This window comes from Magnolia sinica, chromosome 13, assembly GCF_029962835.1.
Source record: "Magnolia sinica isolate HGM2019 chromosome 13, MsV1, whole genome shotgun sequence".
NCBI classification, from domain to species: domain Eukaryota; kingdom Viridiplantae; phylum Streptophyta; class Magnoliopsida; order Magnoliales; family Magnoliaceae; genus Magnolia; species Magnolia sinica.
The window spans coordinates 58,274,234-58,290,371 of NC_080585.1; the positions used below are offsets into that span (position 1 = coordinate 58,274,234).

General features: G+C 37.6%; 1 protein-coding gene across 3 annotated transcripts in view; it reads right to left on the bottom strand.

Annotated features, from left to right (window-relative positions):
- Positions 1-16,138, bottom strand: part of LOC131223776 (ABC transporter B family member 25, mitochondrial-like) — a 147,938-nt gene that overhangs the window by 33,853 nt on the left and 97,947 nt on the right. For all 3 annotated transcript variants that reach the window (XM_058219273.1, XM_058219274.1, XM_058219275.1), the window contains 2 exons: positions 13,995-14,080; positions 7,711-7,799 (listed from right to left, as the gene is read on the bottom strand). In XM_058219273.1, the coding sequence (XP_058075256.1) occupies positions 7,711-7,799; positions 13,995-14,080 (175 nt within the window). The remainder of the gene's footprint in view (positions 1-7,710; positions 7,800-13,994; positions 14,081-16,138) is intronic.

Sequence of the window (16,138 nt, forward strand, 5' to 3'; positions counted from 1 at the left end):
GCACGAGCATTATTTCACAAGTTCTTCACTTCTAAGGGAAGAAATGTGATCAAAATTACAAAGGAGATGGCTCAATTGCAAATGTGTAGAATTGTCGAGAACATTGAAATGCCTGCATTGATTGAGATAACATAGAATTTGAACGAACACAATGCAATCAAGAACTTTTCAACAAGATCACCAAGATACCAAGAACTCTAAATTGATGGATGAAAATCACAACAGCCTATTAGGGTTTGTAGAAGTAGGCAAGTTGGCAAAGAGAGATGTTTGCCTTCAAAGAATTGACTGATCAACATCTCTTATTCGTGTAACATTTCAAATTGAAGTAATTCGTAGTGCGATTACATCTAGAATTTTGAAGTTCCCATATCCAGTCATGACTTAGAAAAATTGTTTATGCTAGCAATAAAACCAAAGCACAACAACATAAACAACATCAAGGTTTTAATGAGCACAGATCTTGGTTTTGAATGTCAGTTTCAACACAGTTCTTAAACTTAGTGACTGGACTTAAAACTCAGCCGACTCAACTAGACGAGATTTCAAGCTGCCACTGGGAAACTCACTACTAGGACTAACTTGGTCTAGACTCATCAAGTCAGCTAGCTGACTCGATTTTCATTTACTTGACATGCTTGGAGAGACTCAAACCCGAGTCCCCCGATTTAACGAAACATAGCTCATCAACTGATCAACTATTTGGATGAAAAAGACGTGACTGATGAGAGTTGAACCAAGACCTCCAACAACAACCAAACATCCTATCCAACATACCATTCACAACATCTTCGATATGTCATAAGTACTTTATAACTACTTCAGCCATTCAAAATAAAGAGAGGGAGAGGATTTGGGGTTTTTTTATATTAAAAAACCCAAAAGAAAAATCTTTGAAATGAGAGGGAGATCAAGGTTGAGATTTCAGGGGCGAGAATGTTCCAACAGAAGATCGAGGACACAGACAGGACGGAACCTGGTAGGCATGGTGAGATAAGGAAGAAGATCATCTAGTGATGCAAGGTGATGAAAGCCGGAGTAAATGAAACCAACTGGATGTTGGGGAAGGTCAGGGGAAGACAAGGGAGCCACGATTGGGGGTGAAGATGGTCCGATATGGGGTAGATGTTATTAACAGGGAGGCTGTTGGCTGTTGAGTTAGTGGTAGGGAAGGGGGTAGTGGACGACAGGATGGGCAATGCGAGTAGGGAAGGGGAAGGGGAAAGGGAAGGGGAAGGGAAGGGGAGAGGGAAGGGAATAGAGAAGGTAGGGTTGTCAAAGATAGGGGGGAGGGAGAATCTACAGAGGGTAGAGACAATAGAGTTGTCTAGAGAAGGGGTGGTAAGCAGTGGTGGTCTTATAGAGATATGGTAATGTGTTGTAGGGTAAGGAAGGTAGACAAGGTGGTAGAGGAAGGGGAAGAGGTTGAGCACTTGGTGGCAAGGAAGGAACAGGGGGAGCGAGAAGGGAGGGAGTTCACTGGGGAGGGGGGCGTTGGGTGTGTACAAAAGTACAAAAGGGAAGAGGAAAGGGGAGCTTAAGGTCGAGAGAAATTGCGATGGACATGGTGGAGCTAGGGGGAGGGAATGCAAATGGTGACAATCAACCGATGGTTGCTTAAAGGGGTTGGTTGGTCATTTCAGTGGTTCTTGGTGGCTTTGGTCAATGATGGACGTCATAGACAAAATCGGGCAGTGGCTGGAATCCAATTGTGGTGTGATAGAAGATGACTGAGTGATGAAGACTCTCAATAGCTCAGAGGTGCTAAATTCATTATGATTGAAGACAAAGGTGGACAAAATGTTGCTGGTGGGAAACTTTTACAAGGATGAGGTGGTTAAGGGGTCGTGGAGGTGGGAGTAACGGTCAGTGATAGGGGTCGAGGAGGATTGGTATCGAAGATATGGGGGGCTGCCATTGGAGCTCTAGGTGAGGGATGTTCATGTGGAGGTGGAAGCATGCTTGGGAGAGGTGGTGGCGATCAATCTGTTGTTAGAGAGTTATGCAGAATTTCAAATGGCATGGATCCAGATATGGAGACGGAGGATGGTGCCAACTTCAGAGGAGGTTACAATCAAAGCAAGAGGGGTGAGGTTATTGGTGTGGATCAGTAGAGAGGTGCAGATGATAGTTCCTCCACTGGCAGCCTCTAACGGAGGAGAGAGAGTGGGGGGAGTAGAGGGTTGAGAAGGGAGGAGGAGCACGATTTGGGTACTTCAGTTGAACACTAGAAGACGAGAGGGTATGTGGTTACAACTAAAGAAGGTGGGTTCAGGAGTGGGAATGTGGCAGAGGGCGAAGGAAGCCCACCTCTTTCAATGGCAATAGCCAGTGTGATGGAAACGACGTGTGACGAAGAGTTCTGAAGGCATTAAATACTAGTCGGGTGTGGTCTGCCTTCAAATAGTGTGGGATGGGAGCCTACACCAGAAGTGGAGATGTGTCTAGGAGAGAACCAAGGATGGTAATGAGAAGCAAGCGGTAGCAAGAGGCGGTGAAGGTGTTAATAATGGGGTATGTGGCAAGGTCTTAGGTGCTAAGGACCTAGATTTGTATTTTCGAGATGACATGTGTGAGATGTGGCTAACAAGGCACGTGGACCGAAGAAGGGTCTCGATCAAAAGGTATTTCGTAACGGCCACCACCTTTACCTTTATGATACGGGTTGTAACGGTCGTTACGATCTCTTTATTTTTTTATTGGAAAAAAAAAAAAACACGAAAAACCTATATCAACCCCGTAATGGACTATTACGGCCTTTATGGGGGTGTAACAGGCCTTTACAAGTCATTTTTTTTGTAACGAGTGTTATGACCCCATAACATATAACGGTTGCCACCGTTACCTTTACGTAATGGCCTTTACGAACATGCAATGGCCATTACGACACATCATAGTCTCGATGCTTGCAAGGAGGGTGGGTTGGCATGTGCAAAGGTATTCACATGTGAAGAAGGGAAATCTCGTGCAAGTCCAACAACAACTGAGGGTCGATTGACATGTGCAGAGGGGGATGTCCAAGTCACACATGCCTTGGTTACTCACCTCTCAAATGTGTGATATTGGGAGAAGGTGGGCCTTATATAGAGAAGCAATTGACAGTTCCATCAATGGTATGGGAGACTTGACCCTGTTAGCCTTAGTAACTTCTCCTTGGGAGGAAAGGGGCAATCTGAGCTCACAAGTCCAAGCAAGAGAGGAGGAAAGAGACAGTCTGAGCTCATAAATCCAAGCCAAAGAGATGGAACGCTTCAGGATAAAGGACCCGTGATGTTGATAGCCTGATACAGGGGCTCCAGCAGATCAGCAGTCGAGAGCAGTGTTCTCCAGTAAGCAGATGGAGGCTCGGTTGGAAGGAGCCCTAGAGGTTTTGTTGTTACAAGTCTCATTGGAAGACTGCTTAGGGAATATAACAATAGAGGTATGTAACCAACTGAGGGTTTTAAAGGACAATAGGCGGACTGAGGTCATACTCCAATGGCAAGAGGCATGAAATGGGCCAAGGAAACATCGTGGAACATTGGGAGGATTTTGATGTTAATTTTTGGGGATTGTGAAAAGGAGTTGCTTTGTTTCAATTGATTCAAGAAAGGGGAGCTTAGAAAGAGAAGGTGGTTATCTAGGTGAGATAATTAAAATCTCTAGAGGGGCCCAACCCAGATTCAGAACATAGGCAAGAGATACAAGGCCTAATTGGTTGCTTTACAAGGGTTGAAAGTGAATTCGATCGACCAAGGAATGATGGATGATATATGGAGAGGCAAAAAGAAGGAATGAGTTGTAAGGGAAGCACCAAGTGTAACTATAGGCATTCTTATAGCTTGGAATTCAACAATTTGAAATAAGGAAGATTGTTGGGAAGGGGAATTCTCCATGAACATAGTGCCACGGGAAAGGTCATCAGGCTTCAAGTAGGTGCTTTCAACAGTTTATGGGCTAAATGACCTTGGTAAAAGGGATTCTCTATGATTGGAATTGGACTCAGTAGGAGTAGGACCAGCTCCCTTGGTGCGTGGGAGGGGACTTTAACGTAATGAGGTTCTCTTTCGAGAAGTCAATTCAATTGAAGATAGATCGATTCTTGGTGTTGGCAAAATGGGCAGAAAAGTTCCCTTTAACTAGCCAGCATGGTTTGTTGAAGCTAGTTTCAAATCATTGTACAATATTGCTCGAGGTGGGGATGGAGAGTTGAGGACCGAGACAAGTTGGCATGGCTTGAAGTGGAGGGCCTCGTTGAGCTTGTCAAGGAATGTTGGTGGGCGTTTTGGATTCCATCCTTAAAAAAGACTTCCAAAAGGGAAGACAATGCGTTGAAAGGAGGTCTTAGGCAACAGGGAGGTTGAGACGGGAAGAATTTTGGATGAAATTCAAGTGCTTGATATCAAATAAAAGGGGGTAAGACTTGTCAGAAGAAGAAACGAATCGAAGGGAATCACTGATGGTAGATTACAAAAAACTGCTAAAAGGAGGAAGAGATTAAATAGAAACAACACTAGAGAGTTACCGGGCTCAAGCAAGGGGATAGCAATTAGCAACACCAAATTTTTCCTTGGACTAGCTAGTGCAAGAGCCCGCACTAATAGAATACAACGAGTGGTGGTGGATGGGGTATGAGTGGAGGGCAAAACCAAGGTTTGTGAGGCTGTTGTGGGATTCTACAAGGACTTTTTCAAAGGACCAAAACTTACAAGACCAAAGTTAGATAACTTAGGGTTTGAGGCAATGTCAGAGGAAGCTGCTTCACTGGCAAGGCAATCATGAAGGAGGTTAAGTCAACAATCCAGGAATTGGGGGAGGGATAAAGCAACGAGACTCGACAGTTTCCCCTTAGCATTTTTTTTCAGATTTTTTTGGGACTTGGCAAAAGAAGATGTGATGGGCTTCATTTGAGAATTTTGTGAAAATGGCAAGCTCTTCACGGAATTAGGAGCATATTTTATCATGTTGATCCCAAAGAAGGAAGGGGCAGATTGATTGAAAGATTACCAGCTGATTAGCTTGATACATGCTCCTTACAAAATACTTTCCAAGGTCTTGACATCTAGGTTTCAGGACCGGGTGATTGAAAAATTCGGGAGAAAATTGTCAGCATGGAAGAGAAGGCTCTCTTTGAGGATAAGATAACATTAATAAAAACATCCCTCTCTAACCTCCCAGTTTATTTTATGTCCATCTTTAAATGCTCGCAGGGAGTGTAAAAGAAATTAGAAAGGCTTAGAAGGGACTTTCTATGGCAAGGGTCTGAGGAGAAAAAAAAATTCATCTTAGGAAGTGGGAAGATGTGTGTAGGCCGAAAGAGGAGGGAGAAGTAGGGATAAGAAGCTTGAAAACAATGAGCATGACTTTTTTGGGGAATTGAATTTGGAGATTTTCTTTTTAGGAGGGAAGTTTATAGAAGGAGGTAGTAGTTAGGAAGTATGGGGTAGAGAGGTGGAGACGGTAGCCCAAGAGAGCATCATGATATAAAGTGATGAGGGTGTGGAAGGCAATTATGAGTTTGGGGAATAAAATCAAGGAGGGGGTAGGTTTTGGGGTTGGGATGGACAAAGGACAAGATTCTAAAAGGATGTGTGGTTGGAAGACCGAAGGTTGCAAGACATATCCGAGACTAGCCCAAGTTACCATCGATCCAGACATCACAGTTGCTTAATGCTTCTCATCCCAAGGGGTTAATGGGGCTTGGACATCTATGTGTTGAAGAAACCTACAAGACAATGAATTTGAGGAATTCGTGGCCCTATCAAAACAGTTATCGGGGGTTGACCCTATCGACGGAGGCCGACACGTTGCATGGAGGGAGGACAAGTCAGGTACATTCTCGGTGAAATCTCTCTACAAATTGTTAAGTGGTGCTTCTCACGAAACCGATTGAGTGCATACCTCATTTCTTTGGTCCTACGGTGCTCCTTCAGAGGTGGTGGCTTTAGTGGGGCTAGAACAGGATGTTAACGATTGATAACTCAAGGAAGAGCAGTTTATACATCTTTCATGCATTGCCCATTTGCAAGGGAGGTGTGGGAAAGCTAGAGTGCCATGGGTGTCACCAAGGACAATCGTGGGATTTTTTAGGCAATGGCATGGAGGGGTCATGGTAAGATGGGTAGAGGAGTGTAGAGGAGTGTAGAGGATGACACTGCTAGCTAGGCTAAGGGCAATATGGGGGTGGGGGAGCTTCCAAGGTGTGTTCGAAAAGCCAACGGGGTTATTTTATAGGGAAAATTTCAATGTAATTAAATGGGCATCAGTGTCCATTAAACTATGCGGATGTAGCTTAGCTGGACAGGATTGGGAAGCACTGTAATTTTTTCTGTAATTCTTTACAGCATGACCATCTCATAAATAAACAACTACCTTTCAAAAAACAATTACAGCAACAAAGAAAGAAGAAGAAACAACAATAAACTGGAAACAAACTCCCGAGAGCACATTATATTGTTCAGTCAAAGGAGAACAATGCAGTCATGATAGGACAGTTTGAAGTTTTTGTGTGTCCAATTTTCCAGGTATCCTAAGATATCTGCTTAACAAGAGCTCTGTTTAGACTTTTTCACAAACTTCATTTCAATACAACTTTTAGAGCTGCTATATTTTGTTAAGTTATTTTCACAAACTTCATTTCAATACAACTTTTAGGGCTTTAATTTTAGTAGCGAAATCACATATATTTATAATTTTTGTTATTTGTATAATTTCGGTAGATTAGAGTTTGTGCTTAAATTGCATATGCCAGTTTCATTAAGGGTGTATTTTTATTTAGAAAGAGTTTCTAATTTCAAATTGGGTTTAGACTAATGATTTCAAGAGCCCCTGGGATTAGAAAGTACTAACTGTATTAGGTTTGCTATTTGGAATGGACTTGCGATTTCTGTATTGTCTATAACCATTTCTTTTGGGTATTGGTATCACAGAGTTTCAATTACTAGAATAGAACTCAATTTATTCCCATTGTTCTGTGGAACCATGTCACTAGAGAGATCTTATGCATCAAACAATGAACACCAGATAATTGTAGAGAAGTCCTAAGAAAGGGATTTTTTTTTTTGATGTATGACAATTTATTTATAAGGCGGCAAAGCCACAAGAATACAAGGACCAAAAGCAAAAAAAGATATTATAATCCGGGCCAGATAACACTCCCCTAGGAAAAGAGCGTTATCCTGGAAGATAATGGAATCCTATCAAGACAAACAGAAGACCTTAAGGTGATATAAATTGGGATGAAAATAAACACGGCAGAACCAATCTTAGAAACAACTAGCATGAGATAGAATATCCAAAGAAAGACATCGACACCACGAGCACATTCATCTGTGTCACAGACAGAGAACAACGAACAAGACAAATGCTTTATCCAGACATTGGACTGTTTAATACCAGGTAGATAACTTGGGATAAATGTAAGGAGCTGTTGATTGAGGTAAAAGGCTCATAGAACATGCATACTACTAAAGCTCATATAACACACATATAGCTAAGGATCCCACAAGTTATCTCCATATGGATATATCCTTTAAGTAACATCATTAGACTAATAAATCACTTCAAATCAATATGAGCTTTGAAACAGTTCGACATGAATAATAGACCAAAAAAAGATGATTAATAGACAAGAATATTTAAAGATGGAACTGGAGGCTAAGATACAAAACTTCAAACAAGGTTGATACGTGACCAAACCAAATATGAATTGTAGGACCTCTTAAATCTTACCACTGCCACTAGTTCCAACAATAGCCACGCTTGTTCCTGCTGGTACAACAAAAGATACTCCATCAAGAATCTTTCGTTCTGTTAGGTATCTGAAATAAGAAAGAAAGAAAGCAAAATGTGTTGACAACAAACAAAGCTTACAAGTTACAACATAATCCATAGATGGGCACAACAATAAAGTTATGTAGAAGTACTGAAATGAAAAAAAGAAAATCAGGCCATATTTTTAGTCCAAAGAAGATGCCTATTAGGCCACTCATCCATTAAACAAATAAATGAATATATTGAGTAACAGTATTTAAGCATCTAAAACAAATTAACATTTTTGAATATGATTGAGCAGAAATCCAATCCATGCAATTGAAAATAGGAACTCCATCCAGTTTTGGAAGTTGGAACTAAGACACTATGGAGATTTTTTTTCTTATTTTCTTTTTGATGATATCTAAAGCAAAATGTAAGAACATGCGGAATAAAGAAGGATAAGAAAGAAAGATAGCAACAAAATGCCTGATCCAACGAACAGTGAGAAAGCAGTCTTTGTCATAAATCAAATTTCCTATTAACTGCTAATAAAAAAATATCCCGACTAACTAATTAGTTCTTGTTAGCTATAAACCTACTCCATACGGGGCCTTACCCGTAGATCAATGGTAGACTGGGTGTGTTTGATCAGAGAGCTTTCATAAAAGAACTTCCATCTTCAAACTGGTTTGTGCATAAAGGCATGTAGATCAATACAGAGATGGAAACGAATCTTTCGAGGAGATAATCTTCTAAAACATGGCATAGGCAATGAAACGTAGGCCAATGGCCAAATGAGTGATCTTTATGCAGTTCGTACTCTTTCTTCCCAAAAATAAATAACCCTTCTATACAAGAATCTTTTGACATAAGCCCAAATGAAGATTCCTCTTAGACTATCATGTTGAGGGTATCCAATCAGAGCAACAAAGAAAAGAACCCATCTTGAAGGAAGTCCAAGTGCATGGTTCAAACATTTTGCAGGGTTCTTCTTGAGAAGCATAGGGGCACAAAGGTTAGAATAGATTAAGTTGAACCAAGTTTAAGGAAGCTGGGCTAGAAGCCAAGACCTCAATGTTCAAACACGCCTAGTCTGCCATTCATCTACAGGCTCAAACCCATGTTAAATTAAGTTGAATTCACGACTTAGAGTACAAAAGTAGTACCCTCATAGGTTTCCAATATAAGCTTACTAAAAACCACAAACATGTTGCATCCAATGTTTTTAGTATCGATGATATCGGCCAATATATTGTGTATTCACTTGGGCGATACGAAACCCCAAGATAACATTTGGAATTCTTCGTATTGCAGAAGATATCGCATGATATCACAATGTATTGCATAATATCACAGATATCGTGAGATATCACTAGTCCCTTTTATAAAATTCTTGATATTGACAAGATTAGTCATTATCAATTGATATCGCACAGAAACATAAGAAGCTCAAGGCTTGCTTCACAAAATTTGAAGAAACCCATCTAAATCTCATTTTCTTGATTCCTCTCCACTTATAACTCGATCTATTGTGGATTTCGACCCTTTCTCTTGAATCCCTTCGAAGAAAAACATAAATTTCGAGTTGGAATCAAGATCCAAGCCGATTTGGGGTGTTTCCAATCCGGTGAGCATATTTTCAAATTTCGATCCTTTTTTTTTTAATTATTTTTTGTAAAATCATGTGAAAACGGTGTCAAAGGGTTAGAAATCCATGATTCTTCATGTTATGCATGAAAAATCATAGATTTGGAGCTTTGATTTAGAGAATTAGGAGAGAGGCCAATTTGCCGAAAATTGGAGAAAAATCGAAATTTCCCTAATTTCTCCCAAATTGGTTATAATCTTACTATCCAAACACAAAATCAAACATGTATGTGACCTGATTCTTGATAATATAGAGATTTTTCAAAAATAAATAAATAATTAAAATATAAAAATGATTTTTTTCTTTAAATTCTACTTCGATCAGTGGTCAATTGGTCCCCCCATTTCAGAGTATTTAGAAGTGTTTGATGAAATCATCATCACATAGAGTCCAATTTTGGGATTTTGTGGAAGATTAGCTAATTTGTGGAAATTTAGCGAAAATTTGAAATTTTTTCAATTTTTTTCCAAATTAGTTGCAGTCAGTGTTCGAAATATTGGTATCACTACAAGTTTCATTGGCCAGGGATACAAAAACAATATCGATATCGCTGATAACCAGAAATGAGCAGAAACATGGGGAAGACGGTGGAATTTTCAGCGAAACTTCAGGAGATGTTAAAATGTACATATTTGCATATTCAGAAATAAAAAAATTGCATAAAGAATGCATAAAAAACAAGTTTCCATTTAATGGGGCCTTAAAAGCATGTGTTATTGTTAGAAATCAGTCCAACCATCCCATTTGGCCTATTTAACCATCCAAACATCCATCGATATTGCAAAATATCAAAAATTGAAAAGGAAACAAAAGATTGTGGTCTCAATATTAAGCATGTTACGATATCAATAATATCAAGATATTATCAATATTATCAATGAAAAATTGAACACTACATAAAACCATGTGCCCATGAAAAAAAAAATTGAAATAATTTTTTTTCTAATAAACAAAATTTTGATGATATCAATACGTTGGTGATATTATCGAAATATCATCGATACACTTATGATACAAGCATTACCTAGAATTTACACTGTCGAAAATATTGGCAATACATTGGTGATATTGATACATTGGCAATACAAGCGACACCTAGAATTTACATAGTTGAAAATATTAGCGATTACATTAGCGATATTAATATGTTGGTGATACTTAACGATACATTGCTAATACCTAGAATTTCTGATACTAATAGCGTTATTGGTATCGCTACCAGTGTTATTGGTATCGCTGAGCTGGAGATAAAGATTATAGCGGAGATACTTCGAGAATATCGGAGATAATTCGAACACTAATTGCAGTCTTTAGTATCAATACATGAAATCAAACATGTATGTAACCTGATCTAGTGATTCTTGGTAATTTGGGATTTTTTTGAAAAAAAATAATTTTTTAATTTAAAAAAAATATTATTTTCAAGATTCCACTTCGACCAATGGTCAATTGGTCCCCATTTCATAGTATTTTTCTTCAAATTTCACTCTTAATGTATGCACGGCTCTAGGTGGGTCCAAGATATAGCTACACACATCATTCATAGGTATATTTCTCATTTTCTACTTCTTCTTTTGCTTTGAATGTACTGGTTGTGTGTCCATACGTGTTTTCTTACATTTGTAAATTATATGAATTGACTTGAATATACTTGCATCAGTTCAACGCGCATAGGTTAGAACCCTATACAAAGGAAATCTATTATGCACACTTTTTTGTGATGTTTTGATTTTGAAGTATGTATTAATGTCTTTTTTAACAATGCATGAAGTTCCATTGAAAAATTCAATCAATTTCCCAATGTTTCCCCATGTTTCCCAACAACAACATTACATTACGTGATACAACCAATATATCCCATGTGATAACCGATACGTATCCATATCCCAAGGGTGTTATACATTACGCAATAACGATACAGAAAACATTGGTTGCATCGAATGATTAATGAGGAAGAAATAGAAAAAAAAAAAAAAAAGACTAAGCAGATAGGAGGATATAATTGGTTGATAAAATCTATTCTACTCCTTAAAGTCAATTACTACTCGAATTTTTCCTGCTCTTTTAAGATTACAGAGATCATTTTTCATGGTTCAATGCTCCTATGATAAGACAAAAATACTCCTAAAAAATGATAACTCATAAACTTTTTCGTAAGGACATTTAACTTATTGAGTTAGTGTATTTATATCTTTCAAGTTCAAGATATACAACAATGAAAGGGGCATCATAAGAGGCCAACTACTCTAGAATTCCTTGTAGCATATTCTACAAGTGTGACACATGGGGCCCACCAGGGATGTGTGCATGTGTCTCATCCAACAAATACAGAAGGGTTGCCCCAAAACATAAGTTGGTCGAGCCAACAATAAGGCTGATCTAGCCATCATGTGGACCTACCAAATGATGGTTGTCCATTGCTTTCAATGTGTGGCCCAACTAATGATTGAATGGACTAATTTTTGTGTAATCCCACTATCACGTTGGGGATCACATAATGCATGGTTGGAAGGTTTAGACACAAATCAATGGGCCCCACCACAAAAAAGAAAAAAGAAAAAAGAAAAAAGAAGGATAACCATCCAAAAAACTCCAAATTCATATGGGGACCCACATGATAGTTGGATCGAACTGATTTTTTGGGTGTCCATCTTTCATGATGGGCCCACCCAAATGAACAACTTTGATGACATGCACACACCCTGAAAGGCCCCACCACAGCACTTGTAGAATACATTATGTAAGATGAGTTTTCGAGGAACGAGCCTGCATTGTGAAAAGTATTTTTCATTCGAGAAATGATCACCTACAAGAAACTATACCATAACTTGACATATTGTGTCATCTTTCACACCAACGTACCACTCTTTTAGGAATTTAGTGTTTGAAAATGATAGGATCTACCATGAGCATCCCCTTTCTTGAAAATCAAGTGGATCAACTCATTAAGTGGGCCAAGCCTATAACGGTCATAAATGGCTATATTTCGTCTTTTTAAGTTGTGATTTTTCTCATTTTTTGGCACTTTTCTCTTCCAAATTCTTTCGTAAATTATTCTACTACAAATTCCAACCACTCCTAGCTTAAAGAACAAAAAAAAGTTATTTCAAGGATTTTGTTGAATCGAAGCTCCGTGGGCTATTTTTCGGAAAATCTTCAAAAACAAGTATTTATACCCCTTTTTTTTAAATCTCTGTTGTTATGGTTGAATATGATGCATTAGTTAAATTAGAACATATGAATGTGCATTTTACAAATTATACAACTGATTTTCTTTTTTTCTTTTTTTTTTGTATTTTCAAAATATTTTCGGTAAATTTTTTTAAAATAGCAAACACCTATACATGTGAGATATTTTAATATTAAATTCATTCTAATATATCTATCATTGGTATTAGATAGTTAGAAAATTAAATCTATGAGTTTTGCAGTCAATTCTAGGCTTTCAGGTTTATAAAATCATCAAATCACCCGATACATCTTTCTCACCAAAGAGTGGACTATTACACCACAAAAGAGTAGACTATTACACCACGATAAACACGTTCAAAATTATAATTAAATTCATATTTGAAATATTTAGAATTTTCTGAATTTAATGGATATTTTTTTGGATTTTTTTAGAACAAAAAAATAAATAAATAAATAAATAAATAATCTAACTGTTACAGGGGGCGTATCGGCCATTAAGGGGCTATAACAGCTGATACGGCCCGTAACCGTATCAGTAATGGTAAGCACCGTTACACCTACCATTACCGCAACAGTACACCTTGCCATTTATAGAGGGGGGCAAAGGGAAAATATAACCTATCTTTGGAATTTTTTGTGATATCCACTGGAGAGATTGAAAAAAAATTAAAAAAACAGAAACTATGGAGAGACTGACAAGAAAATAAGTTAGGGATTGAACTGGACAGCCAACATCAAGCCATGTGGGACGTGACATAAGGCATATGAATTTCAGGCACACCAAGCTGAAAACAAAAGATCTCATGTACATATTGATACAGGATACTTGATACCCACGTGGTTAGACTTTGGATGGTAAAGGTCATATATTAAAGGCCCGGTGCTTCTATGTATGTTTCATGCTGAATGATGTTGAGTTGTGTTTGATACAATTAAGAATTCCTCCTAGACTCACCTTTGCATCACTGCAATAAAGGTCCCTAGAGTGCAAGTTAAACCTCCATAGAAGACCCTATGAAGTCATGATTTCCACAAGATGGAAGAAATACATTCAATTTTTGTAAGTATTCATTAGAAACCAGCCACGAGCAATGATCAACAAGATATATTACTAACCTCCCCAAACGGTACTATATCCTACAAGTTACTCTTGAATATGAAAACCTAAGGTATCTTGCAATTTCATGTCCAGGAGTAGAATGGCAATGTCATCTTTACATAGTTATTATCCTTCCACCATTTCTTTGGGAAGACTTATCAAACACATGTAAGAAATAGCTAAAATCTTTTGTGGGTCTACTCATTATAATAAAAGGCAGCCTTACATGGTTCAAGAATTGAATATAAAGCCATGCAATGAAAACTAGCAAATTCCAGAGGACTAACAAAATGAACTGTCAAATAAAAGAGTTATATCTACCCGAAGTGTACATTGTCAAATTGAATGCTTCCTCCACTTAACACTAAAGGCTTGGCGTCAGGATCATCTCTTACTTCAGGTTTCTCCTACAAAAGTTGTCAAAAAAAAAAAAAACTTAATGAATCAAACAAAATATACAATCGAAGGGATGAAAATACAAATTTAAAAGGTGGAGAAACAATAGTCTGCAATGCAATCCAGAAGTACTTGAACAAAACAAAAAACTTACTTCCTTAAAAGGAATATGATTAATAGGTAGATTCAACAATAGCCACAAGAAGCAAAGATCAGTACTAGCAGTGTTCAAAATATCGGTATCGCACTACATCACGCATCCTTGGGATACAAATATGTATCGGTTATCGCATAATGTTTCAATGTTGTTGGAAACATGAGAAAACATAGGGAAATTGGTCGATTATTTCAACGAAACTTCACTGATCGTTAAAAAAGTCATCAACACACACTTATATATCAAAAGAGTACAAAAAAAGTGCGCATAATAGGTTTTCTTTGTATGGGGTCCTAATATATGCATTGTGTAACTGAATTGATACAAGTATATTCAAAGTCTATTCATATAATTTATAAATGTAAGAAGACATGTGGAAACACAAGCAATACATTCAAAAGCAAAAGAAGAATCACTAGATCTTACGTTACATACATGTTTGATTTTATGTTTGGACACAAAGATTGCAACCAATTTGCGAGAAATTGGGAAGTTTTGATTTTATTTTATTTTCAATTCTCCGCAACTCGACCCATCTCCAAATCTCGAAACCGAATCTCCCAATCCAATTCATGCAAAACATGAAAAATTATGGATTTGTAACAATTTGACATTGATTTAACATTATTTATAGAAAAAAGGATTGAAATCGAAAATGCTCACCGGATCGAACATGTGGGATACATCCCATTACTTGTGTGTTTCGTATCGCATATGTGGGATACAAGATATATCGTGGGATATATGAGCCGATATCGTCAATACTTAAAACTCTGATTACTAGTTCCTCCACATTGATTTTTAAACTGGGAAGATGATTGACTGGGAAAAAAAGCTGAAGATGATCGCATAATCAAGTATACCCATCATGGTGACACACGAAACTATTCTAGTACCAGAACACATACGAACATACATCTAATTACATAATAGACATCTTGGGCATAGACTTGGAAAAGAAAGCTATGACTAGGAGACAAGTTTGTTCGAGTAGGAGATGAACAATTTTAAAAATAACAGTAAAGGATTGAATTAATTGATATCATTATCATCTTCACCTAAGCCTTATCCCTACCAGTGTTCACAGTATTAGTATCGATGCATGTATCACATCCTTGGAATACGGAAACATATTTGTATTGCAATGGAAATATTGCATGTATTGGGGAACATATCATCGTCTAAGAGAAACATCAGGGAAACATTGGGGAAATGATAGAATTTTTTGAATGAATTTCCGGAGATGTTAAAAGAGATGATAACACACTTCGAGCTCAAAAAATTACAAAAAACAAGAATGCATGATAAGTTTCCATTGTATATGGTCCTAAACTATGTGTTGTTTGACAAAAGTGATGCACTTATATACAAAAAAGAGTTCATATAATTCAATTAATAAATAGATAAATAAAAAAAATACACAGAAAGTATACAATATATTAGCACATTAACTGTATATGTATCAATTAATTACACTAAATGTATACTAAAATGCATTTTCTAAAAAATAATTTCAAAATATTCTTTATCGGCAATGAAGATATTTTATTAAAAACAGAAAGGCTCAAAGGCCAATGCAGCCCAACGAAATAAACAAAGAAAGCTGATCAAGAGGGAGAACTTCCCCATACAAGATTAGGGTTATGACCCCCGCTATCACCCAACAATAAACAATTTGACTCTAAATGAAACATCAAACGCGAATGAGCATATTCCATCAAATGTGCAGTTGTTAAATTCCTTCCATATTCCATCAGTGCATATATGGAATCTGACCAATGGATGGCTCTATATAATGACCAGTTGGACTGCGGAGACCACATGCTTTATAATATACAAGACATAAGAGTCTTTCTTGTTGGTTTTGTACAATTCGTATGTAAACAGTCCATATGGTCGAATATGAACATTG